Below are 27,591 nucleotides of genomic sequence, written 5' to 3'. Positions count from 1 at the left end.
GTGAGCCACAGTCACGCCCTGTTTCTGGGCAGTGCACCATCTGTGTACAGCTACTGGGCACTGCCATCCAGGGCTGCCTATCCATGACCAGCAGCAGGGCCTGTAAGGTGACTCTTCCTACTTCACTGGGCCAGACCTTGAAGTTCTCATTTGAATGGGGCTCAAGCAAGCCTAAGTGACAACCTCAGTTTTTAGCCTGTTACTTCACAGGTATTCAGACTGTTGTATCTGTTGATCATTGTCACAATAGACCTTTCACATGCTGATCTCAAAGCATTTTACAGACATCCCTGTGTGAGGGAAATGCTGCATACAGGGTCCTTCCTTGCATTTTACTCTCATGGGAAATGACCTTCTTGAAACCCTTAAGAAATGTAGTGGAGAAATCCTTAAGCTTGCTAAACTCAGCCTCTATCCATCCAACTTTATCATCCATCCCCTGCTGCTGTGTGTCCCGAGAAGTTGGGATTGTTTATTCCAAATCAGACGATATTAAAGGGGAGACCCTGATTGATATCTGCATCAGCCCCACCATATGCCAGCAAAACCTTCCAGGAGATCATTGCCACAGACTAGATGGACCAGAACCCCCAGGAGATGCAGAAATGGCTGCAGAATGAGCTGGGAGCATTTGACTGAGCTCCGGACCAGACCAGATCATCTGAGCTCAGGACCCAGGGCCGGCTCTAGACCCCAGCGCGCCAAGCGCGCGCTTGGGGCGGCATGCCGGTGGGAGGGTGGCAGGCGGCTCCGGTGGACCTCCCGCAGGCGTGCCTGCGGAGGGTCCGGTCGTCCAGCGGCTCTGGTGGACCTGCCGCAGGCATGCCTGCGGAGGGTCCGCTGGTCCCGCGGCTCGGGTCCAGCGGACCCTCCGCAAGAACGTCTGCAGGAGGTCCACCGGAGCCACGGGACTGGCGACCGCCAGAGTGCCCCCCCCCCCGGTGGCGTGCCGCCCTGCTTGGGGTGGCGCAATTGCTAGAGCCGCCCCATCAGGACCAGATCATCATGCCATGGCTAGTGTAGACATAGCCTCAGACTAGGGTGATATATGTCCCATTTTGACTGGGACAGTCCCTTTTTTAAGCCCTGGCCCAACCATCCCCACTGTTTTTTGGCATTTGTCCCATTTGTTCTTGCCAACTGATCATCAGTTGGCAACAGCAAATGGGACAAATGCCCAGTTTGGCCAAAAAAAAGTGGGGGGCAACCCCTTGTGGGACACGGAGGAACGTTCGGATGGAGGTGGGAGAGCGGCAACGCCAACCCTGAGAGGAAGGGAGGGAAGGCTCAGGAGAGCAGCTGGGGCTGGGTCAGCCCAACGCAGGTGGGTGGCAAGGGGCTTCAGGCTGGCCCCATACAGGGGAGCCTCGGGCCAGCCCCACCCGGTGTCCCATTTTCCCTTTGGGAAAATATGGTCACCCTACCTCAGACACTTTCTTCCCCGTATATTCTTTTCTGCTGCTGCTTCTTTCAATTCTGCAGACTGAGAAAATCTTGCAGAACCTGTGGGTTCTTTCAGCCTGAAAAATGTCTTAGTCTGAAGTGAAAGTGAAATTTGTAAGTACAATGAGGGGTTAAAGTATCAACAGGAAGAGCTATCAGTCTCCACTGGGAACAAACACAGAGCAGAAGTTGTTTGTGCAAGATGGAATCTCCAGCTAGTTTCACAGGGGGAGACGCTTACCAGAAAGATTTTGACCCTGCAGCGTATTTGAAGACCTTCTATTCCTTCGGTTCCAGTCATTGCCCAGGGAATGAAATTCTGGAATTAAACCTGAGAAGCCTGTTTAAGATATTCACTTCAGGTCAGTACAGTGTCCTGCGGGCATAGTGCTCTAGGGCTGAGACGTTCTCAGCTTTTCCCTTGCCCTGTGATCTCATGCTCATTTAATAATGCTGTCTGTGACGGGACACAACAAGGCTCTCTAAGGGCAGTAAGGCTTTTGGGACAGGAGTCTTGTCTTCATACTCATGGCATGTCTGGGGCATGCCCATAATAAATAATTTTGGAAGCATTTCTAATTGTAATTAGCAGCTGTAGAGGCCATGATGGTTCAGCATGACGTGGAGTTTTGTACGTCACACACACAAATCTCTAGAGCTACATACACTAAGCTACTGAAAGTGTTTCAGAGTATGCCAGCCCCTTTGTTTTCTAAGTGTTGCAGGTAGTTTTAGCTACTTGATTTTCCCCTTTAAAATCCATACGTCAGTGGCAATCTCAATTCTGGAGAGGTCGAGGGCTGGAATAATGGGAGGTGCTGTGGGTCAGGATTGAGGGGTATTGGCAGAGCTGCAGCTGGAGGAGACCTAGACTAGAGAAAGGTAGGGACTGTGAGTCAGGATTGAAGACCGTCTGCAGAGCAGTGGTGAGCTGGAGCAGGTTCCCACAGGTTCTCAAGAACCAGTTGCTAAAATTAGACCTCCGTGGAGAACCGGTTGTTAAAGGGCCAGGGGGTGGGCAAAGAACTCCGGTCCGCGGGCCGGACCATCCTGTTGCTCCCAGGATTCCCAGCTGGGGAGGCTGAGGCTCCCCCGGCCCTTCCCCCGCTTCCCCGCAGCCGCAGCGTGGCCAGCCGCTGGCACCAGCTGGGCAGCTCAGCTGAGCTCCGGAGTTGCTTTGAGCTGCCAGCAAGGTGAGGGAGGAGGGGGCTGCAATCTCTAGGGCTGCTGGGGGAGCAAGTGGGGCAATTTGCCCCAGGCCCTGCAGGGGCCTCTGGCCCCATAAGTATGTCTCCGCCTGGCCCGGCCCCTTCCCTGCTCCCCCCCCCCCGCCCTTAAAGCAGAACTTTTTATAGGGAACCAGTTGTTAAAATGTTGGCAGCTCATCACTGCTACAGAGCTGTGTATAGTGAAGCTCGGGATTAGAATAACAAGCATATTGTGGTATAGGCTTGAGCTGCATTAGCAGAGCTGTGTGCGGTACAGCCCAGGAGGGGAAGAGCGAGTGGAAACTGCAGCTCAAGAATGAGATGGTCATGGTCATGGTCTCAGAACAGCTATGGTAGTGAGCATCTATAGAATGATTATTGCGATAGCAGAGAGATCGGGACCCTGTTTGTGCTCAGCGCTGTACAAGCACATAAGAAATCCTTACCCTAGAGAGCTCTGAGACTGAAGTCCTTATTCTTGGTTCCTTATTCATGGTTCCGAGACCCTTATTCAAAGGCCAAAATGATTTTAAAATATATTGATCAATGCGATTGAACTGATAAAAATGTAAAAGATAACGATCGGATTATTCGATTACTAACGAAGTAAGGAGCTGGGTTTTGACGAGCTGAACATGACAAAATTAGGCTTGGGGTCACCCCAAGTGACACATCCCTGTCACTGTTAGACTATTCCGAAGGAACTGAGGCACACCGCTGGCTGACCTGAAGTTTTGGTACTGCACAATACTCTGCCTCATGTCACACTGCCAATCCACTTATTTGGCCATTCAATTAATAAATAATGAAGTTATCAGTCATTTAAATTTTTAGCACATTCAATCACATACATTTGATGAAATTTCTAAAAATAATTAGTCTTACATTGACATTTTTAAATAATTGTGGAGGTTAAATACACAACTGGGAACAATGGATAGGAAGCTAGTACCACAAACAAGGAATTGGGAATAAGGAGCCAACTTCAGCCTCGGCAGAGAGTTTATAATCTAAATAGACAAGATGTACAAAGGCATCTGAGCTCAGGACCAGATCATCATGCCATGGCTAGTGTAGACATAGCCTCAGACTAGGGTGATATATGTCCCATTCTGACTGGGACAGCTCCTTTTTTAAGCCCTGTCTCAACCGTCCCCATTTTTTGGGGGCATTTGTCCCATTTGTTCTTGCCAACTGATCATCAGTTGGCAACAGCAAATGGGACAAATGCCCAGTTTGACCAAAAAAAGTAGGGTGCAACCCCTTGTGGGACACGGAGGAGTGTGCGGGTGGAGGTGGGAGAGCGGCAACGCCAACCCTGAGAGGAAGGGAGGGAAGGCTCAGGAGAGCAGCCGGGACTGGGCCAGCCCAATGCAGGGGGGTGGCAAGGGGCTTCAGGCTGGCCCCATACAGGGGAGCCTCGGGCCAGCCCCACCCGGTGTCCCATTTTCCCTTTGGGAAAATATGGTCACCCTACCTCAGACACTTTCTTCCCCGTATATTCTTTTCTGCTGCTGCCTCTTTCGGTTCTGCAGAGTGAGAAAATCTTGCAGAACCTGTGGGTTCTTTCAGCCTGAAAAATGAAAGACGGGGAAAACAGGGGTGTCCCGGCCCACGTGTCTGGAATTCCACTTTCACGTCAGTCTGACATGAAAGTGGAATTTGCAAGTACAAGGAGGGGTTCAAGTATCAACAGGGAGAGCTATCAGTCTCCACTGGGAACACACACAGAGCAGAGACAGTTCTTTCGAGATGGAATCTCCAGCTAGTTTCACAGGGGGAGACGCTTACCAGAAAGATTTTGACCCTGCAGCGTATTTGAAGACCCGCTATTCCTTCGGTTCCAGTCATTGCCAAGGGAATGAATATCTGGAAATAAGACTGAGAAGCCTGTTTAAGATATTCACTTCAGGTCAGTACAGTGTCCTGCGGGCATAGTGCTCTAGGGCTGAGACGTTCTCAGCTTTTCCCTTGTCCTGTGAGCTCACGCTTGTTTAATAATGCTGTCTGTGACGGGACACAACAAGGCTCTATGAGGGTAATAAGGCTTTTGGGACAGGAGTCTTGTCTTCATACTCATGGCATGTCTGGGGCATGCCCATAATAAATAATTTTGGAAGCGTTTCTAATTGTAATTAGCAGCTGTAGAGGCCACGATGGTTCAGCATGACGTGGGGTTTTGTATGTCACACACACAAATCTCTAGAGCTACATACACTAAGCTACTGAAAGTGTTTCAGAGTATGTCAGCCCCTTTGTTTTCTAAGTGTTGCAGGTAGTTTTAGCTACTTGATTTTCCCCTTTAAAATCCATACGTCAGTGGCAATCTCAATTCTGGAGAGGTCGAGGGCTGGAATAATGGGAGGTGCTGTGGGTCAGGATTGAGGGGTATTGGCAGAGCTGCGGCTGGAGGAGACCTAGACTTGAGAAAGGTAGGGACTGTGAGTCAGGATTTAAGAGCGGCTGCAGTGCAGAGCTGTGTATAGTGAAGCTCGGGATTAGAATAACAAGCATATTGTGGTATAGGATTGAGCTGCATTAGCAGAGCTGTGTGCGGTACAGCCCAGGAGGGGAAGAGCGAGTGGAAACTGCAGCTCAAGAATGAGATGCAGTGGCATAATTGAGGGTGAGGCCCAAGGCTGGAATGGCAGAGTCAGGATGGGGTACCCAGAGTAGGGAGCCATCTGTGTCATCAACCCCAGACTTTCATGAGAATTAAAATCACTGACTCGGATGGACTGGAAATTGCAACTAGTAAAAGGAGCAGGTGACCTGGTTCCCTGCATCCTACCATGATCAATGTTGCAATCTGGAATGGTCCTCACTGTTGCACAAGCAGTTAAACCCTTTAATATCACAGGAATTAAAAAAAAATCCTGCCTCTTCATAAATTAATCTGATTTCTTTCCTGCTATATGTTATGAAAAGGAACAGCTGGATTCTAAACCTGGAAATGGACTAGGGCTTACTGATGTTACTACAAACCCTGGACAACTTCTCCACAGCATCTTATAGCTGTGAGCCCAATCATATGCTAAGCAGTTTATAACTAGGCTATTCTGGGTTACCCTTCCCACTGCTGGTTCCCTACTCTGGTTTTCTAGTTGTTTAAGCTAATCTAGCAACATTTTTAAAGCGTGTTCAGAATCATGGTCTCAGAACAGCTATGGTAGTGAGCATCTATAGAATGATTATTGCGATAGTAGAGAGATCGGGACCCTGTTTGTGCTCAGCGCTGTACAAGCACATAAGAAATCCTTAGCCTAGAGAGCTCTGAGACTGAAGTCCTTATTCTTGGTTCCTTATTCATGGTTCCGAGACCCTTATTCAAAGGCCAAAATGATTTTTAAATATATTGATCAATGCGATTGAACTGATCAAAATGTAAAAGATAACGATCGGATTATTTGATTACTAACGAAGTAAGGAGCTGGGTTTTGACGAGCTGAACATGACAAAATTAGGCTTGGGTCACCCCAAGTGACACATCCCTGCCACTGTTAGACTATTCCGAAGGAACTGAGGCACACCGCTGGCTGACCTGAAGTTTTGTTACTGCGCAATACTCTGCCTCATGTCACACTGCCAATTCACTTATTTGGCCATTCAATTAATAAATAATTAAGTTATCGGTCATTTAAATTTTTAGCACATTCAATCACATACATTTGATGAAATTTCTAAAAATAATTAGTCTTACATTGATATATTTTTAAATAATTGTGGAGGTTAAATACACAACTGGGAACAATGGATAGGAAGCTAGTACCACAAACAAGGAATTGGGAATAAGGAGCCAACTTCAGCCGCGGCAGAGAGTTTATAATCTAAATAGACAAGATGTACAAAGGCAGGATTGTTATTCCCACTTAACACATGAAGGACTGAGGCTCATGGAGATTAAGTGACGCACCAAAGTCACACAGCGAGTCTGTGGCAGATTTCATTAGTCCTAGGCAAAGGCCCTAACCAGGACACACCGCGTTAGGTGATGAGGCTGTTGCTGGAGGAGTGTTCCATCCTACATACCATTCACAGGAGGCCTCAAAGAAGCAAATAAAACAAACAAACACCTCCCTCCCCAAACCCCAATCACCAGTGAGTACAACTTCTCTGACGTATGGGTCATGCAATGCGCCAATGTAACTGCGTTCCCTGACGTTCCAAACCAGGTGGGGTGAAAGGCGACACCCTGATTGACATCGGCAGTGGCCCCACCATTTATCAGCTCCTCTCCGCCTGCGAGAACTTTAAAGAGATCATCGCTTCGGACTACACAGACCGGAACCGCCAGGAACTGGAGAAATGGCTGAAGAATGAGCCAGGAGCGTTCGACTGGACTCCAGTGGTGAAATACGTGTGTGAGCTAGAAGGAGACAGGTAAGGGAAGGAGACCTGGCTACTGATGATCCAGGGATGTCTTGTCACTGAAATGAACCCCTGCAGGAGAGGGGACCTCTTACTAGAGTATGATGTAAAAACACAACGACAAACTGACTAGGACACCCAACAGGCTGACATGTGACAGATGCAGGGAGGCTCAAGAAATGGGAATCTACTGGAAGCACTTGGATCCAACTGCCATGTCTGAAAGCTGCCAGCTGAACCCTATAGGTTGTGCATCACTATTATTATTAGTTATAATTATTATGATATTATCTTAATGACCATAGTACCCACAAGCCATAGCCACATAGTTGCTAGAACTAGTGGTGCTGGGGGTGCTGCAGAACCTCCTGGCTTCCATCATATACAGGGTTTACAGTTTGGTTTAATGGCTCTCAGCACCCCCACTATAAAAATTGTTCCAGCACCCCTGCATCGCCAGGGATCAGGATCCCCTTGTGTTAGGTGCTGTACAAACATCCAGCAAAAAGAAGGTCCCTGCCCCAGAGAGCTTACAATCTAAATTTCACACTATTGTACTGAAATAAGTATTCTTATAATATATTAATACTTTGCAGTTCTCAATCACCTTCCATCTCATAAGAACATAAGAATGGTCATACCAGCTCAAACCAAAGGTCCATCTAGCCTAGTATCCTGTCTTCTGACAGTGGCCAATGCCAGATTCTTCAACGGGAATGAACAGAACAGGGCAATTATCAAGTGATCCATCCCCTGTTGTCCAGTCCCAGCATCTGGCAGTCAGAGGCTTAGGGACACTCAGAGGATGGGATCGCGTCCCTGACCTTCTTGGCCAATAACCATTGATGGACCCATCCTCCACGAACTTATCGAATGCTATTTGAACCCAGCTATACTTTTGGCCTTCACAATATCCCCTGGCAATGAGTTCCAGAGGTTGACTGTGAGTTTTAAAAACATTAGTGAGTTTATCTCCATAACAACCATGGTGATGGGCATAGCATAAATACCTCGGCAGACAGATAAGGGGGCAAGGTAGGTGAGGTAAAATTTTTTATTGGATCAAGTTATTGGATGGAAGTTGGTACAATAAAGGAGATTATCTCACCCACCTTGTGTCTCTAATATCGTGTGACCAACATGGCTACAACTACACTGCATAGACAGATAAGGAAGCATTTTAATCTCCATTTTAAAGATGGGGAGACTAAGGTGCAGAGAGGGGAAGTGACATGCCCAAGATCACACAGGAAGTCAGTGGCAGAGTGAGAACTAGAACACAGGTCTTTGCTTTGACTACATGACCATTGCTCCCACCACAGATGGAAAGGACTCAGTGTGTGTCTCTCAAAAGCATATGTGGAGGGATTTGAAAGTCATATTGAAATGTACAACCAGGACAGAGACCTTTAGTTAAATTCTCCAGTTCTGGTAAGCAGGTTTCTGTACACATCACCTTTGCTGCGCCATGTCAGAGTTTCTCCTTACCTGATAATTTCCAGGTTTGTAGTTCTGGGCATTACCCCTCCCAGGACATTCATTCAATGGAGTGCAAGTAGCTACTGCCAACTGTGTGAGTGCAGTTGTACAAAGATTGATCCCACTCCTGCTTCTCTCAATTCGTCCTTTTTCCACTCTGGTTGAATACGGTCCAGTCATTGCAGCCTGCGGCTTGGCCAAGGCAGGGAATGTGGCAGTCTCGCTTTTTAGTTTCCTGTGGGGTTATGGTTTAAACAGGAAATTGAAACCTGGAGAACCACACAAACTATTTCCCAATAGCGTGTAAATGTCTGTAAAATTCCACTCTGGGCCAGCAGGGGCCTCTCACGGGACCTTGTCGAGAGCTTGACTAGAATAAAAAGTTCTAGTTAGGCTGGAGAGCAAGGTCCTTGGAACAGAGGCCCGTGTCTTTACATGGGTCTGCAAATGGCCATGGTGTGAAGGAGGTAACAAAACTGATCAATAATAAAACAGGTGTATCTAGATAGAGCAGCTGTCTCTGTGTATGGCAGCGATGGTGTTTCAGTCTGATGTGGGGCTTTGTGTTGCAGAGACTTGCTATCGAATCTCTCTCCAGAGCTAAACATCCACATAAATATTTCCAAGTACATCAGCCCTTATCTTTTCAGAGGGCAGTGAATAGCTTTAGCTACTTGATTTTAATTGAAATCCACACCAGTGGCAGTCTCAGTTCAGCAGAGGTGCCAGGCTGGAATAGCAAGCAGTAGGTTAGGACTGAGGGGCATCAGCAGAGCCATGGATCTGTGTGTAGGGGGAGCAGGACTGGCATATCAAGGCTCAGGGAATGCAGGTCTGGATAGAGGTGCATTGGCAAAGCTGGAGGGGTGGGGAGAGCCCTGGACTGGAACAGCAGGGGGCCTGTTCAGGCAGAGCTGTTGAAGGATGCAGCCCAGGACTGGAATGATGGGGGGTTGGGAGAAGAAGGGCTGCAGATTAGAGGCATGAGACTCTATTTATCTGGGAACTCGTACAGCCCCCATCGCCATAGTGTCTGAGAGACTCTCTGTTTTTATTCATGCATTGACCCTTAACACCCTTGTGACATTACCCCCATTATCCAGAGAGGGAACTGAGGCACAGAGCGACTGTGACTTATTCAAAGCCACGCAGAAGGATCTGTGGCAGCGCACAGACCTGATTGCAGGTCTACAGGGTTCTGGGTTAGCATGCTAAACACTGGAGCCTCCTCCTTCCCTCCATAGATCAGACGCGCAGAAGGGATTGATGCAAAGAGAAAATGCTGAGCTGTCCAAAGCTCCACATGCTCCTGGAGCAGTAGGAATGGAGAGTCACACCAATCTCCTTTCTTGCTACTGCTGCATTGCTCTGCAGTTTGCCAATTGTGAAATGCCTAACACCCAGGGAAAGTTTCCTCCTAACTCCAGCTAGTCAGGGGTTCACTTATGCCCTGAAGCAGGAGGTTTTATAGCCCTTCAGGTCTTGGTTATCCCTACTGTAATGTAACTGGCTATTATCCGTGTAAATATCAGATCCTTTTGTCTAATTCTTGGCCTCAGCGGTGTCTTGTGACAATGAGCTCCACTGGTTAGTTGTGTGCTGTGTGGAAAAAGTGTCTCCTCTTATTAGTTTTAAATGTGCTGCCTTTTGAGTCCATTGAACATCCCCTTGCTGAGATCTGATGGACAGACTGAAAATCATGCAATAGTACACAATATAACATTTCTTGCAGGGAAAAGTGGGCTGAGAAGGAAGATAAGTTGAGAAAGAAAGTCAAGCAGGTTCTGAAATGTGATGTCTCCAAATCCAACATCGTGGCCCCTGTGTCTCTGCCCCAGGCCGACTGCCTGCTCTCCGCACTGTGCTTGGAAGCTGCGTGCAAAGACCTGAACAGTTATCGTGCAGCACTGAAGAACATCAGTTCTCTGTTAAAGCCAGGAGGCCATTTGGTGATGCTGATAGTCCTGAAAGAAACCTACTACATGGTAGGCCAGCGCAGATTCTCCTGCCTCTACCTGGAGCAGGAGTCAGTGGAGGAAGCCCTGAGAGAGGCCGGGTATGACATACAGTGTGTTGAGGTGACCCCAAATCGTTCCGAAATCACATTTTCAGATTTTGAGGCTGTGCTGAGTCTGGTTGCGTGCAAGCGGCCTGCTTAGTCCTGCTGAAAATGAGCAGGAAAGATCCTCGGTGCAAGGGAAAGGGCAGGGCTGGCCTTAGGGAAAAAAGCACCTGGGGCAAACTAGTATTTTGGCTGTGTGAGGGGCAGGGAGTTGTAGGGGGCAGGGAGCACAGGGAGCTGGGGTGGGGGCTTCTCAAAGCCAAACCCGCATGTGATTTTGCATTAGCATCTGCATTAATCAAAGAATATAGAATTGAGAGATGGGACGTGACCCAAGGACCCCTTGACACCAAGCGGCAGATGGCCCCGGAGTACATAGGTGTAGAGGGATCTCCTGGGTTCGTCAAAAGGGGTCATGTAAGGTCTCTAATGAAAGCCTGTGTCACACTGATCGTCATAATCATTGCAAGATGTATGTATGGAAAACGTGAATAGTTATGGATATATACTAAAACTTATGTTCCCTCAGACTGTGAGTTAAGGCAGGCCACCAGGTGATCCACATACCTCTGTCAGGCAAGACAGAGATGCGTATGTCACTCTGGCTCATCATGTGCAAACTGAGCATTGTGTGGTTCCCAAAGGACACCCATTTACAGTCTGAGCAAAATTCTAATTAATTGATTGCAGGGGCTTCAGGAAAAAATAAGCCAGCAGGGGTTATTATCTTGTTTAGGCATAAGGCAATGAACTATTGAAACTATATCTGGGGTGCAGATGAACCTCCAGTTATTCCTTTACTCTGTGAGGAATGCCAGCAGGATTGATTTGATGAGAAGTGATCTCAGCTAAACTGGTTGAAAATGCTGAGAAAGGGATGTGGGGTAAGCTATCTTGTATGAAATATTTGAATGCCTTGTTAGGTAAGTGTCAGCTCTAGAAAGCACGTTATGATTTTGTTTTGTATGTAACCACTGCTTTGCAATATCCTCACTTGCTGTCCTTGTATCTCTGCTTTGATAATAAACTTATTCCTGTTTTCACTCTATGTATATATTGAAGTGTGCTGAGCTGAGTGGTGATCCTCAGTTGAATCTTGCAAGCTGGTACGTGTTTTTCCTTTAGGGAGTAGCAGCTCTGAGAGTTCTGTGACGGTTCAGTGGAACATGGGCTGGGCGTGCCAGAGGCTATTCTGAGAACTCAGGGGGAAGGTATGTGCCTACTGGTAATATGTCCCTAGAACGCGAGTCCTACGAGGGGCAGGAAGGCAGTGCTTGTGCTGCCAGAGGCTAGTGGTTTCACGTTGCGGGCACAGACAAGACTTCCTCACACTGAGGGCAGGCAGTGGTAAGGGTTCCCGAAGGAAGTGTCACAATACAAGCAGCAACTATCCCATTCCTCCAGCCCCCTCTGCCAATCCCAGGCTGCTCTCTAGAGTACAGTTTCCCAAGCTGTGTCCTGTCCAGGTTTAAATGTCTCAAGTGAAGGAGTTCACAGCTAGAGCCAGGCAAAAAAAATTGGCCAAAATTGTTTTGGGTGAAAAACACAGATTTGGTGATATCAAAAATGTCACAAATTTGTGTTGGTTTCACTGAACTGTTTTGACCGGAAAAAAACAAAGTATCTGCTGTTTTGCCTTAATCCAACCCTGGAATACTTTCAGAATGAAAAGTTTTAATGACTTTTCATTTCAAAATGTCCTTCAATTTACTTTAAAAATACAGAAATATAAAAACAAAATAGATTTTGAGAATTTTGAGAATTTTCTCAAAATCTAGAGAAAACACAGTTTCCTGTTGAACTAAATATTCCATTTGACCCAAAATGAATTTTCTTTTACTTTTTGATTCACCAAAAATTCAACAAAATATTTTTTTTCAGATCAACCCAAACAAGTGTTTTTAAAAAATATTTCAGCATGGCCAGAGAACCCCAAAATTCATTATTTGGAACTGGGATTCCAACAGAAAGTAGGCAGCCAATGCCAACCTTTTGAGCCAAGCCTTGAACGGAACCGGTTGGCTATTTCCATTGGTGGCAACAGGTGAACTTAGACAAGCTACATAGCAAGGGGGTGGCTGAGCAGTAGTGCTCTGCAATGCCATGAGGGAGAGACTTCGATTTGGTTTGAGTGGATGTGGAAAGCGTTTCAGGGCATAGCAAAGAGCACTGGTCTGGGGATGTCCAAGGTGAGGATCAACAGAAAGCAGATCATCTGGGTTCAAAATCACTGCCTAATCCAGGCTTCAAGCTTCATCTGACCTTTATTAATTCATCCTGAACAAATACTTCTATAACCCAGAGGGGGACGCAGGTGACTCCCTGCAGCCTCTCATTGTCTTTACAGGGCTCTCATCCCAGGACAGTGCTGGCCCCACCCTGCTTAGTTTATGAAACCTAAGGAGGTCACAGTCTATCAGAGCTCAGCTACACTCGGTGCTGAAAGAGTGTGTGTGTGTGTGTGTGTGTGTGCGTACCTCAAGGGAGTCACAAACCCACCCAAAAACTGAAACCAACCTGGGGATACGCTTTAAGCACTGCTGCTTGCAGATGATAGAATTGCCAACCCCACGCATTCTTTTCATGCCGCTTTAAGCCCTGGCTGTAAGTCAGAGCAGTTGTTGACACCAGAGATGCGAATAGCTTGAGAAAAGCTCTCCTTGTCTATCCAATCAAAAGCAGATTGTTCTTTCCAAGTTACAATTGCTAACTTGTGGGGGGAAAAAACACCCCACCCTCTTGCGTGACACTCTCAAAGTGGTGTCACACAGTCTGGTGGAATCTGGAGAGAAATGACGGCTTTGTTTAGAATTAGTTGGACCAGGTCCACTGGGCTGGCTATGGCTGTGTCCACACACGGCTCCCATTAACTGGGCTGGGAGTGCATGATTAGCCTGAAGGGAAACTGCTGTATTCAAAACAACCTATGCCTCACTTTCTCCATCTGTGCAGGACTGTAGCCAGTAGGTTCAGGGATTGGGCAAAGGAGCATTAATGCTGGGGAGATGAGCCAGAGAGGCAGCCCTGGGGTATTTACTGGAGTTCTCTATCTATCTATGGAAAAGGTACAACGTTACGTGAGCAGCACTCAGACCTTTCCCCATACATAGATCCTCTCCTTCCTGCCTAAGAATTTAGAAAACAGTCCTGGAAACACTCTGTGCTAGGGCTCGCAGCCATGAGGCCTTTGGCTTTGCACATTTGCTTGCTGGTAACTGTACTGAGATCCATCAAAGGATTTCACAGAGGGCACCACCAGACAGCAGCAGCTTTTGGTTACTCTTGACCTGAGGCAGACAGAATCATACTAGGGAAATACTCCGCAGTCCACTACTGATCCCCAGAGCCAGCCAGTTGCCCACAAGGGGGCTTTTTCATTAGGTTAAACAGGCTTGTAAGGCAAGGAGCAGCCCCAAACGGTCCCAAGGGTCTGTGAAAATATTACACACATATCTCCAGCCTATGTAAATACCCTTTCAAAAGCTTGCATGGGGGAGGCCCCTCCCAGACACACACCAGCACCCAAATTCTCTTCCACATTACTGTAATTCGCAATGGTCTGAAAAGAAAGGACTGGGAATGGGGAGATTCTTATGTGCAATATTTTCAACGGAGTCAGGCCATTCCCACCCCCCACACTAGGGCCCCTAGTTTCTAATTCCATAACTCATGCTTCATGAAAGAAAGACAAATACACACGCTTCCTGGAGCATAGGAAAGAGTGATTGCAACAGAGATACAGTCTCCCCATCTGAATGTTTACCAAGCAGCAGGGGCTCCATTAGAGCACAGGGACCCTGAGGGATTCCAGGTTCTGTACTTCAGCTCTGTAAATCCTAGAGCATGAGAGCACCACTAAGAAGGGGTCTCTTGGTTAGACAAGTCACCTTGCATATTGATTAAAAATAAGGATTTTTGTATGGAAAAAGCCAACCATCCTCTAACTGACTCTGAACTATGGAAGCTACAAACATGTGGCAAATGCTCGTTTCTGGCTCTTTTGAATGTGCAGATACCATAGGCATAGCCACACTTTGTAACGGCAGCTGGAGAATCAGCTGCAATATTCCATTGCGTGCAGTCACTTTAATCTGACCATTTTTTGCCCTAGGCGTCTCTCTTTGGCAGCCATGCAAGAAGAGCTGGAGTAAAAGATAGCTGCATCAAGTTGATGTTGCCAAAAAAAAAAAAAAAAAAAAAAGTGTTTATTTCATTTTTATCTTTCTGAAAGGATGTGTGCCTTCCACCCCTAACCCTCCCATAGCTGTTGCCCTGCCTCTGTCTCCTGCCTGACTCGGGTATTTCCAGGCTAAACAGTTCCCGGACTTCATTGCGTTATTTCCAGCAAATGACAGTCTAACTAAGCAGTCCTGTTTTGCTTCTGCCGCCAAGATTGATAACCATGTAACTTCCCGCAGTTATAAATTACCACACAGCTCTTTCTAAACAAGCACATTTATTCTTACGGTAAAAGTATTACACAGCAAACATTAAAACCACTAAAAGAACCTACAGGCACGCTAATAAGCTTGCCAGAGATCACCTCCTCCCTCCTCGCCACAAGGGCTCTAGTTGGTATCAGTCCTTCCAACCCTGCCCTAAAGAGTAGGACCCTCCGTGAGCCAGAGGCCTTGTCCCTTTGCTGGATCAGAATGAAGGCCGCTCTGAATCAGTTTAAACTCAGGCTATTTATTCAAGAATCCTTTCTTTGTCTGTTGGGTCCCTGGAAAATCCAGTTGGAAGAAACGTGAATAGGTAATCAGCCAGACAATGGAATTGCCAGGGCAAAGCTTCAAAAGGGCTGATAACTAGAGGAAATATATTAGCATACCCCCTCCTCCTAGAGAAGTTGCACACAATCTCACAATAGCACATAAGCAATTGCATTTTTAATACAACACTCTCCAAAATGTATTAAGCTTAACGTTTGTCCAGGAAATTGCCACCTGTCACACCACAGTCCTGGCCCTCTCCAACTGTGCTGATGGCACCTCAGTCCAGTCCAATAGCACCTCCTGACACTCCAACTCCTGGATGAACTGTGTGATGGTGGTTGGGATATAAATAAGCAGTGATTAGGATGAGACCTACCAGACTCAGCCACCTGTGAACTATGAACCCAATTCATCTCCCATTGAAGCCAGCGGCAAGACTCCTATCAGACTCTAAATCCAAAATCTAATGAAATTAAGTCCCTGATTCAGTAAAGTGCTTAAACATGTGCTCAAGTCCCATTGAAGTTAATGGAGCTTAAACACATTCCTGAATCAGGGTCTAAGAGTGGATTTGAATTCATCTCTCCAGAGGTATCAGGCTAGTGCATTCAACCCTAATACCACCTACCTCCCCACTCTGTACCTTTACAAAGGAAGAAGCATAGTAAAAGGGCATCTGTCCAATGGCAGAGCAGGAAACAAATACAGGAGCCATTGCTTACCATTCATGTCAGCATTGTTGTAAAAACTGGGCCTATAAATTTACCCGAGTTGTGAGCTCATCTGTGGGAAAGTGAATAAAAATTTAAGAAATATTCCAATAACCTGTAACAATGAATGTTAATCAGAAAAGGTGCAAAAGGGAAACAGAAAGACTGAATTAGTCTAAACACAAAAGGCCTCCTGATAGAACTCAAGGATTGTGTTAACATCATGTCTGGTAAGCAAGGGGTGTAGGGCCAGAAATCAATGAACCCGATCTGGTATGTTGGAAAATAGGCCTAATTGATGGACAAAAAAAAATGAGAGGACGGGCTATTCCACCCATTAGTTCCTTTTGGGGTCTTTAAAAACAGACTTTTGAGAGAAAATCAGGGATGGAGAGATGTGAATGCTAGCTGACTGGAAGATGAGAAAAGGGGAAGGTGTGAGCGTCACCATCATGGCTGCCAACTCCATGGTCTTCTGGGATTTAGTGTGACTCCATTGTGCCTTTTTTGTCCTAATCCCAAGAGATGTCCTGACCAGACCAGGCCAAAGAGAGGGACCTCAGATGACCTCACCATGCCCACCAGATCTGGCTAACCCCTGAGCACTCCCTGGGACGCGAAACTAGTGCCTCACATAGACACATACTCCTATGTGCCCTTTCCTTTCCCGCACCTTAGTTCTTTTCTTTCCTATCCCTCTCCTTTTCCCTTCTGACTAACAATAGTATGGCTTAGCTGGCCAAGACCATATATTTTGCAACACTTTTCCTTTTGTTTCTGTATCTTTAAAAAAGTTTAAAAGGATCTTTAGTGGTGTGTTGGCCATGGTATTAAACAGGCTGAGGTCCCTGTACACCAAACCCTGAACCTTGTTTAACTCTGTTTAACGTTGGGTAGTTTCATGGTTACATTAACACCTTTGATTCTTTGGCCCTGAATATTAATGCAACATGGAACAAACTTGTAGGGAGACACTCGTATACAAATCCTTTTTTATTGTAACTTGTTACAATATATTTGCGTACCAATAGAGAAAAACATGTTAACCTGGTTAATTAGAAAGCGCAAAGCAATTAATTATGGAGAAATTGCTTCTAAAAAGGCTGGTGCTTGTGCACGATGCAGTTTCTGGCTGGCAGTGTCAGTGGTGCCAAGAACTCCCATTTTTGGCTTTTTGCACCCAGCTGGCTCTTTGAGTAGGTAGGAGGGCTCGCACTGGATACATGGCTATTGCCCAGCACTGGTGAGTTTTTTGAAGGTGACGCTGGCTTCTATCACTTGGCGCTTCTTCCCACTACCACGACAACAATTATAATGATGAGGAAAATTACTCCTACGACAATCCCGATGATATTCAGTATGCGGGCAGTGCGGGAAGCTTGGGACGCTCGCTCCATGTCACCTGTCCCAGCTGCATTCTCTACCTGGAAGGGAAGCACAGCCCACCCCACCCATCAAAACAGTTATTTAAATTCCATCCTTATAAAATCCCACCCCAAAGGGCTCCTATCCAACGCACCGTGTGATGTCATTATACACAAGGACACAGGAATTACAAAGAAACAATCAAAAAGCAGCTTCATGTCTTCCTCTCACCTACCACATGTCATTTAAATTAACTGTCACATGACCAACATAGCTTAAAGCGCATAAGAACAGCCATACTAGGTCCTCTAGCCCAGTATCCTGTCTTCTGACAGTGCCAGGTGCTTCAGTGGGAATGAACAGAACAGGTAATTATCAAGTGATCCATCCCCTGTCGTCCACTCCCAGCTTCTGGCAGTCAGAGGTTTAGGGACACCCAGAGCATGGGGTTGCATCCCTGACCATCTTGGCTGCTAGCCATTGCTGGACCTGTCCTGCATGAATTTATCTACTTCTTTTTTTAACCCAGTTGTACTTTTGGTGATTTACAACATCCCATGGCAAGTAGTTTCACAGGTTAATTGTGTGTTGTGTGAAGAAGTACTTCCTCATATTTGTTTTAAACTTGCTGCCTATTAATTTCATTGGGTGACCTCTGGTTCTTGTGTTATGTGTTAAGGGGTTAGTACCACTTCCCTATTCACTTTCTCCACAACCTTCATGATTTTGTAGACCTCTATTATGTCCCCCCTTAGTCATCTTTTTTCTAAGCTTAACAGTCCCAGTCTTTTTAATCTCTCCTCAGATGGAAGCTGTTCCAGACCCCTAATTCTAATATATATATTTTGAGATGAGACAACCAGAACTGCACACAGTATTCAAGGTGTGGGTGTATCACGAATGTATATATTGGCATTATGATATTTTCTGTCTTATCTATCCCTATCCTAGTGGCTCCTAACATCCCTGTGTATTTACTTCATTGATCAACAAGTCTCTTAGGGCAATGACAGCTTCAATACGCCACTTGGTTATTGCTCAGAAGAAAATACACATCAGCTGGGTATCTCAATAAAATGAAAAGAAAAACGACCTTTCACAGACAAAGGTTTCAAGTAGAGGAATTTTCCTACTTAGCACATCAGCCCACTGACGGATTTGCCCATAAAATTCCGTATCTTTGAGAGCTGGGAAAAAACCAGAGCAAATGATTTGTATAGATGCAAAAATGCAATTCCTAATGACTCCTCATGAAAGAAGCTGTGCTGTCAGGGACTGATGTCCTCTGTTTACACCCAGAATTGTCCCAGCACATATTCATAACTGTGGATCTATCTACATGGTTAGTTGTGTGATGTGAATACACAGAAAGAGGATTAAGAATGCATTGGTCACAAGGACACTCATGGCAGAATTTGATCACCCCAGGGCAAAGGTCCTCAGCTACTGTCCCAAGAAGGCAAAAATCCCCATCCTTAAGCTAATGGTCAGAACACTGGACACAGAAGTCAGCGCTGTGTCTCTCCACTCACAAGGCACACAAACAGCCCACACTCCAGTGCTCACACGCATATCCTTCATTTACACCCAACACCACCAGCAAAGCAACAGTTCAACAGAAATGTCCATTTCCAGTCAATTCAACTTTGGAAGCAACAATTCCCACAACTTGCTTAAAGTAGCCCCAGAAAATTGCTAAAGGAAAACTGCACTGTTCCCTATAACTTCTGGGAATAAAATCCAAAAGTTTAAACACCTTTGCATTGAAAATTAGGATTAGCTTCTCCAACTCTCTCTGTAACAGACATTTTAAGACCATCTTTGTAAATCAAAGTTTGGAAATGTATCAACAAAAAAATAAATACACTTAAATAAATACCAAACTTACTCTGAGAGAAAAGATGAGAGCAGCTATTCCAAGCGGGAGGCAGCAACACAACAAGTTAAAGATCGACAGGGCAAGGTAAGTAGGGACATTTCTTTGAGTTGTCTCCATCTTCAGAAGCTTCCTGTTTAAATTCTCTATTGCTGAAGCTAGGAAGGCTTTGAAGAATAGTAACACTGCTTCCTCTGTTAAATCTTGCAGTACGGGAGGGAGGAGTAACCAAGGGAAACATACTGTTGAGCAAAGCATGCACTTGGGTGAGTTTACAGACTCCTTTCCCAATCCCACCCCATCAACTACTGGTTGAGTTTGTAACCAAGCTACACACCTGTTTCAAATTAAATTTCTGTGATGAATCTAGTAGGATTTTCAGACTAGAATCCTGTATGGGGGTGGGGGGTGCGACTGCACTGCTAATCAACTCTGGATAGTGTAAAACAGAACGCTGTTCTTGAGGAGTGGGCAATTCAGCTTCCAGCTGTCTTAGGTTATAAAAAGTAGAGCTGCTCAGAAAAACTTCTCCATCAGAGACGGCAGTGCCATCAAAACGGAACTGCTTCTCAAAATGCCCATTTCACAGCCATTTCATTGTGGAGAAAACCTCGGGAAGGGAGGGGGAAGTTGTCCCATTTCAACATTTGTAGAACAAAATATTTTTAGCTTCCATTTCAATATTTTTTGTTGTTTTGTATTATAAGGTAGATTGTAATATACATTGAAAAAGCCAAGAATTTTCTTTTGTGGAGAATTTCAAAGTTGGAATGAAAGCCAAATGTCAACACCATTGTCAACACCACAAAACCCCTTTGCAAAATAGAATTTCCGTCCTCCTCACAGACCTAACAGCAAGTTATCTACAGGGGCTTTTTCTATAGGTTTTTTTTTCTGGTTTACACCACCCATCATGACCTGTGGCTTGAGCATTTCTTTTTCTTTTGGGGGCAGGCACTTTGCAACCAGCGGGGAAGTACTGGTTTCAAGCAGCCACGAGTTATTGTTTATATTACAGTAGCATCTAGAGGCTCCAACTGAGATCAGGGTCTACAGTGCTGCATGCTGCACAGACACACGCTGAGAGGCAGTCCCTTCTCCAAAGAGCTTCCAATCTCAAAAGACAAAACAAAGGGAGGGAAGAAAGGAAGAAAGGAAATATTATTGTTCTCCTTTACAGAGGGGAAGCTGAGGTGGAGAGAGATGAAGTGACTTGACCAGAAAATCTGTGGCAAAGCAGATGCCGAATACAGATCTCCTGAGTCCCTGTCTAGTGCCCTACCCATAAAACTGCTACTCCCCACCCACTCAGTCATCATCCCACCTCCTCCTTCAATTCCCTCTGCTATTCCCTATGCCCCTGAGGAGGAACGGAAGAGTTCCTCAACCACTTAACAGCAGGAAGAGAAAGGCAGTCAAGACAAGACCATCGTGTCTTGCTCCAGTACATGATTATATTGAATTGTAGCAGCGCAACATTAAGATGCAGATGCTACCACGAGATGTCAAGAGATTGTAACTGTACTTTATGGGGGCTCCCGCTGACTGCATGTGACAGCAAAGTGGCTCACCCTCAGGCTGGCAGGTGTGTAGTTTTGCACCTGTGGAGGTCAGCCTGGCTGTTGGGTTCATTGTGCTGCTGAGACGAATGTATGTTTATATTAGGGAGGCAATGAGAGTCAAACTGCTCTTCCTCCCAGCTGACCCACGGACTCCCACTGGCCTCGCTAGGGAGAAAGAGCATGCCCAACTCTGACATGTGTCGAATCATTCACAGCGCTTGGGGTGCCAGCCTCAGCAGAACTGCTACTGCATTATGGCACATGTCCAAACGAGGCTGACAAGTCCCATTGTCTTTTGGAAAGCAACAACAAATCCTACAAACACGGCACCACACCTGCCTGCCCCCTACACTTCCTCAAGCCCGCAGAGAATTTACTACATGACCTAACACCCCACTGGTTGGCTGCCCTCCGATCACACTCTGATATGGATTTCAGGGCATGTGATCTTTGATCCCAACTCTTTGAATAAAAGCACACACAAGTAAGCATTGTCTTACTCTGACATGCCTTCTGCTCACAGACGAGGGGGCAAAACGGGTTGCAGCTAAAGCAGTGCTCAGAGGAATATAACAGAGCAACCACTGCACGAGGTACATAGGCATTGGGGACAGCCCTACAGCCCCCTGGCTTTGGCAAGACTCCTGATTCATTTTCCCAAGGCTCTAGGAAGTGCTGTGGGCTTCTGAACTCAAGAAATTCCCTTGTGGGATTTGTTCTCCAGGACAGGGCGAGGTGGAGTTTTCTGACATTGAACGAGGAGAATAGGGAAGGGATGGTGGAGATTAGCTGTGCTTGGAAGTTCTGCAGACCCCTCTTTCCAGGGGCTTGGCTGGCTGAAAGATTTAATGTCACAGACATCAGCTAATGGCTGCTATATTCATATATTATATATTAACATCTAGTTTGAATTTCCATAGCCCCTTTCATCCCAAATTTCTAAACAAGCTGTAAGTGCTACAGACCTGAATTCCAGGCAGATGACACTCTGTGAGTGTGTTCACAACTTAAAAAACTGGGTTCCCCATTTCACCAACAAAATGCAGCCTCCTCTGGAGTGGAGCATAGTAGTCAGAACTCTGCACAATAGTGAAGGGAATTGGAAATGTTAGCCAAGGATACTGAGGCAGATCCCTGCCTCCATGAAAGTGCCCATGAAACATACCATGCAGAGTAGACAGAACCCAGGTTAAGACCTCCTCTCCTCCCCTCTCCCCAAGAGAAGAGTGGGTTCCAAGCAGGAGGAAACAACTTGCAAACAATGCAGCGAGCCCCTGTCTAAACTAGGGGTTTGCACTGGTGCAGCTATTGATGACTGAGTAAAGCCTGAGGAACATCTTTGTGATGGAATCTAAGGAAGTACTTTGGCTCTGTCCTGCCTTTCACTGCTGAGCTGCTCCTGCATCTCTCCAATGTGATTTGTGTGCTGGCAACCTACTGTGCTCCTGTGCTGACCCATAGTCAGCACACTCCCTTCTCTGGGGGGGAATCTTCCCCTTCCTATGCTGGGAACATTGCTTGGCTGCAGGCATTGTTATTGCAGCTTGATCTAGGAGTGATAATACATGTCCATGCCTGTGTGAATGCTTGTTGTGGCCAAATGCTGCACGGTCAACACTTCCATAGGGTCCGTCAAAGGCTGTAGCCTCAGCAAGGATTGATACTGTAATCCTCATAAGCTTATTTCCCCACTGAAGCAATGAGATGAAACTAAGGCCTTGGAGATTTCATCACAATGGTAGCTGCATCTATGCAAGTCCCTGGTATAAGCAGGCCAAGTGACTGACTGTCTGCTAGGATTTTGCCTTGGGTTCTGCTCAACCCTGATTGTGACTGAGTTCCAAGACAAGCAAAGTCTACCTACAGTGGAAGGTAGTGCTGGCCTTTAATGGCTATAACCCGGACAGATCTCCAGAATGCCTTAATAAGATCTCAGAATGTGCAACAGTCTCCAACTAACTGGCACCATCAAAGTCATTTAAAATGGGACTAGACAGAGCAGACAGGCTGACAATCTCACAGTAGCCCATGGACTAGACTGATCTAATAGGGCTTTTCCATCTACAGAACATGTGAGTTTTTTTGAGATTTCCTGTCACTCTTCAAAAAGTTGTCACTGTAGTTTTCTTTACTGACATACAAATAGCCGTACCCAAGAAGAAATTTAATCTAGAAAAATCCCATGGATTTAAACAGGTGGCCTGAAAGCAGAGGTTAATATATTAAGAACTGAATCTCCTAATCCCTACTTAGCATCCATTGCCACTGGTGTAAGGCTTGGTGGAATCTGGATAGTGAGCGAGACGGGATGGAGACACAGACGTCCCCTTCACAGACCGCACACACCATCTACCCGCTCACCAGGGGACCAGGCCTGCTGTATCCCATGCTGAAATGCAGACAAGTCAGCAAAACAGGGATTACTTTTACAATGGGAAAGCATTGCTGCAAGGAAGGGAATTAGAGCAACATTCAGAAGAGGTAAAGGAGATGAAAGGGTTATTGAAAGGGACAATGTCGCCGTCACCTCTGACCCTTCCTGGTCTCTCTGAGTACAACCCTGCTAGATCTCAGGCTCCACCTGTCTCTTGGGGTGGAATCATGCAATACTCCCACTCTCCGCCTGGGCCCTGGGTTGCAGTCCCCTGGTGCTAACTGTGATAGCCTCAGCAGGTCCGACTCAGGTCCAAACCCTGCAATTCTGTTCCCTCCAAGGCAATAACAGTAGTAATCCATGACCAAAACCAAGAATCATTTCTTTATAACCAAAGCATTTCAGAGAAAACTGATCTTAACAACAATAAAACAGGTTATATGCCTGGCTGGTTAGTCATCTTCCACACGGGGATCCTCAGAGAACTAATCCTTAACAACTCTTCCACAGAACCTCTCGCCTCAGTGTCAGCTTCTCTTCCTGACAGAGCTCAGCCCCTGGCAACTTACCCTCCTTCACAGGAATCTAGTCACCTTTTTCCACTATTTATAGCCCTTTTCATGCGGTAACTCCCAGCTCTCACAAAGCAATGTTTGCAACTTGTTGGAAACGGGATCCTAGAAGCTAATAGTTTGCTCCATTGTCTTTCCAGCATGTGTTTTGCTGGTCTTATTTGGAAAGCAATTGCGTCACTTCCCTGCACAGATTCCCATTGAATTTGAGCATTGTAGGTACATAATAAATATTCCAATATAAGTTAGGTCAGTACACTCATACAGGAGATTCTAATAGCCCAATATACAACAACTCCCCCTCACTGACCTGGTCACATACAGTGTTTATAAAATCGTTACATCTCCATATTTGTAACATTATTACATCCCAGCTCCAAGTCTGTCCAGACAATAATCTTTTTCTTAATCAGATAAAACATGCCTCAATGAGACAGGGATTTATCAACTGGAACAGCACATGGGGAATAGGAGACTTTAGCCAGAAAACACATGGGAACAAAAGAACCCAGTTAATTCAGGGGCTCCTTCCTGAAAAATACAGAGAATTAGTCTCTCTCTTCCGTGCTAGGGCTTGGTGCACAAGAAATCTCTACAATCTGCTGCATGAAGGGGAACAGGGAAAGAAATTGCACGTTCCTTTCCTTGCCTCTGTGACACAAGTGACTTTTCAAACACAGCTGCAACCCTTTCATGTCTACTTTTCCTATCTGAGTTGAAACAGCAAAGGCAGACATCCTGGCTACTTCTATTCCAAACTCCAGTGCCAACAGAAGCAATGTCCCAGGCTCCTGCCTCAGAAAGGCAAGTCTGCATTTCAGTAAAACCATCACTAAAGGTAAGACATGGCATCCTCCCCACAGCAGAATACAAGGGATAAGAGAAACCAAAGAGTGAGATGACAAAAAAAGGCTATGGAGCATTGGGCTGATTGTGAAGAATAGAGGATAAGACCCCTTCCCTCTGGAACAGCTGCACCCTGCTAGTTATTTCGTTTTGGAGCTTCTGGCATGTTTTATGTATGAAAGGCCATAATTTGACGGCCCTAGTAACTGCAGTCCTCTCTTTACCCACAGAGCAGTTATGAGACAGTGCAAGTTCCTCCAGTTGATGTGCAACAGCCCTGCCATGAAAAAGCCACTACAAAAAGTGAAGGAGGAGTTCATTCTCCAGGGCTGAGTTGATCATTGGCCACTCTGATGAAGCACCAGCTGTGGTAGCTTCTGTTATACGGACATCTGTTTGCTGCTGAGCCCCACCAAACTCATTTCACAGAGGCTGCTCAACAGCCATCTGATGGTGAATGATTTTCTGCTATGACACAGGGGCCCAAATGGGTGCCAACTGGCACAAGGTTCATTGTTCTTTACATGCAACTCCTGTCTCAGACCTGACAAACTCACTACATGGAATACATGGCTTTCATGGCATTTATCCCTAAAGGGTAGCATGTGAGGTCTTTACTGAAAGCGTGTAACTTATCAATGTTCAAAATCACTGCAAGATGTGGGCATGGTTGATATTTAAGGGATAATGTAACTATATTGAAAATTATGCCTTGGGACCTGGAAATGAAAATGGGTCAACAGAGCATCATATGTCTGGTTGCTGGCCCATTCAAGTGGGCCGGGGGTAGCTGTCACCCCTCTTCAGCCAGCTGATTTTGTAACATGTTGTTCAACTGTCCACAATAGCAACAACCCAGAACAGTGGAAAACCATCAGAGAGAAACTGTAAATATCAAAGGCACTTGGCAGTGAAAAGGAATGACGAGCAGCAAGTGGAATCCCCTGTCTGTGAATAAAAGACAAAAGGCTGATTCAGTATATCATGGTGGAGACAGACACACTCTGTGTCCATTCACTGAGGCAATGGGGTGCTTCATGAAAGATTGGGTTCTGACTCCTTGGGGCCAGAAAATGCAGCAAAACACTGAACTGGGGGGGTGAGAATCAATTTTATTAGACTGGAAAGGTAAAGTGTAGGCCCTAGGTTGCGGTTTTCTATTTTGTTTTGTATGTAACCATTTGCTTCCATCCCCCACACTTGTTCCTTTCTATTTAGAATCTCTATTCTTTCTTAAATAACTCTCCTTTTGTTTTACCATAATTGAACTCAAGTGCTGCATGCGATACAGGAGGGTTGGGCTAAGGTAAAACTGGGATACACTGTCCCTTTGGGAACAGAGGGTCTGGGATTTCTGTGGGTATCCAGTGATTAGGAGCTAGACACCACCAGAGGACATTCTGAAGAGGCTAAGGGGTATCTATTGTCAACCTACAGGGGAAAGGCAGGGCTGCTATAGCCCAGGGGAAGAGTCCTTGAATGGCTAACACTCAGCTGACACCGACAAGGATCCCTCACACAGGAAGCAGGTGGCAACACGTTGCCGCACAGCTCTGGAGGTGGTGAAATCACTTCCATCACTACCAGTATAGAAGAGAAAGGCTCTTTACCCCATTCCCAGTCCCCGCACTTCCTATTATTGACAATTTAGAGTATTTTTAAATACAGGCCACTCCAAAGATTTGTTTCTATCACAAAGAATAGTAAGCACATGCCAGAGCTATAAGAAGGCTGGAGGAGAGCCACTAGTAACAGAACATTCAGTCCATCTCTCCCTACACACAAGCCAGGACAGAGTTGTTCCCTACAGCACAAGTGCTGATGCTTTAAGGCTGCCACTGATAGGGCTCCCCCTCCTTCTGCTGAAAGACTCCCCCACTGCCTGTTCTACCTCAGGTCTGCTCTGCTATTCCCCCTACAATTTCCCTTGCCTTTTCACTGCCCTCTTTTGTATAATTAGATGAATATTCCCCTTCCCTCATTGGGACTTACTCCCCTCAGGTGCCTGTAGGTAGCAGCTCTGTCTCCCCTGAGAGCACAATCATGCAAAGATTTGCTTGCAGAAATGTCCCTGTTCCCTTCAGGATCATAGCCATAATCATCACTCAGCCCCCCTGTTTGCATTTCACTCTTCTTTCTCCTCCTCACCCAGGCCCTCTAGCCCCTGGAGAATTTTTCTAACCTCCCTCTATTCATCACATGCTAGGAAGGGAAACTACTGATATAGTTTATGTTGTTGCTTAGTCAGCTCTACTCCTCTTATCAATTCACACACCATTCTTCCCTTTTAATCATGTTCATGCTTCTGCATCAAGCTTCCCCTCTCCCAGCCCAGCTGAAGCCTTTACCAAACATCCATGCTACAAACATGAGCCACATGGTCTTAAAAAACTACAGCTTGGGTTATTCAGGGGCAGGAAAAGAAGCAACAACCAAGAAACACAGGGCTCAAATAAAGTAAATAAGAGTCTTTAGACCCATCCTCCTGAGACAAGTCTAATCCCCCAGCTAAATCCAAACCCAGAATAAAAGTAGCACACATTTCTCTCTCTTTATGGTCTCACAGATAATTTGCTCCAGCTGAGTTCAACCACATGCTCCCCATCTTGGCTGGGCCCTCAGGCAAATTTCTGCAATAATGGCAAACACCTGGCAGGCTCATTCAGCTCACAAGAAACTGTTTAACCCTTTCCCCAGTGCATGGGACCCGCTCACTGCCACTGCCAGCAGGTTGGCAGTTTTCAGTTACTTTGCCACCTTTCAGCCCTTGTATCTTCTCTGCTGCCTCCTGTGCAGGCAGCTCCTCACACTCCACATGGATGCACCCACCCCTATCCCAGACTTCATAGTGCGCTATCAAAATATGGCTACTCTAGCCCTTTGTTTGCAGTGCAGCGTGGGAAAACTTGACCTGACCAGAGGACAAGGAAAGGCAGCCCATGGAATTGTGGGATATTTTTGGCGGACTCTTAGAGCATGAGCCCAGTGCGGCTGCATCTACACTGCAAGGC

The 27,591-nt window shown here is 46.1% G+C and overlaps 1 protein-coding gene and 1 long non-coding RNA gene across 3 annotated transcripts; one reads left to right on the top strand and one right to left on the bottom strand.

Annotated features, from left to right (window-relative positions):
- Positions 1 to 1,614: 1,614 nt before the first annotated feature.
- Positions 1,615 to 11,608, top strand: LOC120375566 (nicotinamide N-methyltransferase-like). 2 transcript variants are annotated; one of them, XM_039496262.1, is made up of 3 exons: positions 1,615 to 1,805; positions 6,824 to 7,031; positions 10,231 to 11,608. In XM_039496262.1, the coding sequence occupies exons 1-3, from the start codon at positions 1,646 to 1,648 to the stop codon at positions 10,655 to 10,657; spliced, it is 795 nt and encodes a 264-aa protein (XP_039352196.1). In that variant the 5' UTR covers positions 1,615 to 1,645; the 3' UTR covers positions 10,658 to 11,608. The 2 variants fall into 2 exon arrangements, with proteins under 2 accessions (XP_039352196.1, XP_039352197.1); XM_039496263.1 differs by lacking the exon at positions 1,615 to 1,805 and adding an exon at positions 4,357 to 4,563.
- A 5,355-nt stretch (positions 11,609 to 16,963) lies between these two features.
- On the bottom strand, positions 16,964 to 19,568 carry LOC120375568. Its single transcript, XR_005586637.1, has 2 exons — positions 19,239 to 19,568; positions 16,964 to 17,409 (listed from the first exon to the last, which is right to left on the bottom strand). It is a non-coding gene; the product is annotated as an uncharacterized LOC120375568 (long non-coding RNA).
- Positions 19,569 to 27,591: the final 8,023 nt, after the last annotated feature.

Source organism: Mauremys reevesii, linkage group 12 (assembly GCF_016161935.1).
Source record: "Mauremys reevesii isolate NIE-2019 linkage group 12, ASM1616193v1, whole genome shotgun sequence".
Lineage (NCBI taxonomy): Eukaryota > Metazoa > Chordata > Testudines > Geoemydidae > Mauremys > Mauremys reevesii.
Note: the sequence above shows the minus strand (reverse complement) of the source record. Positions and strands in the feature narration are given on the sequence as shown.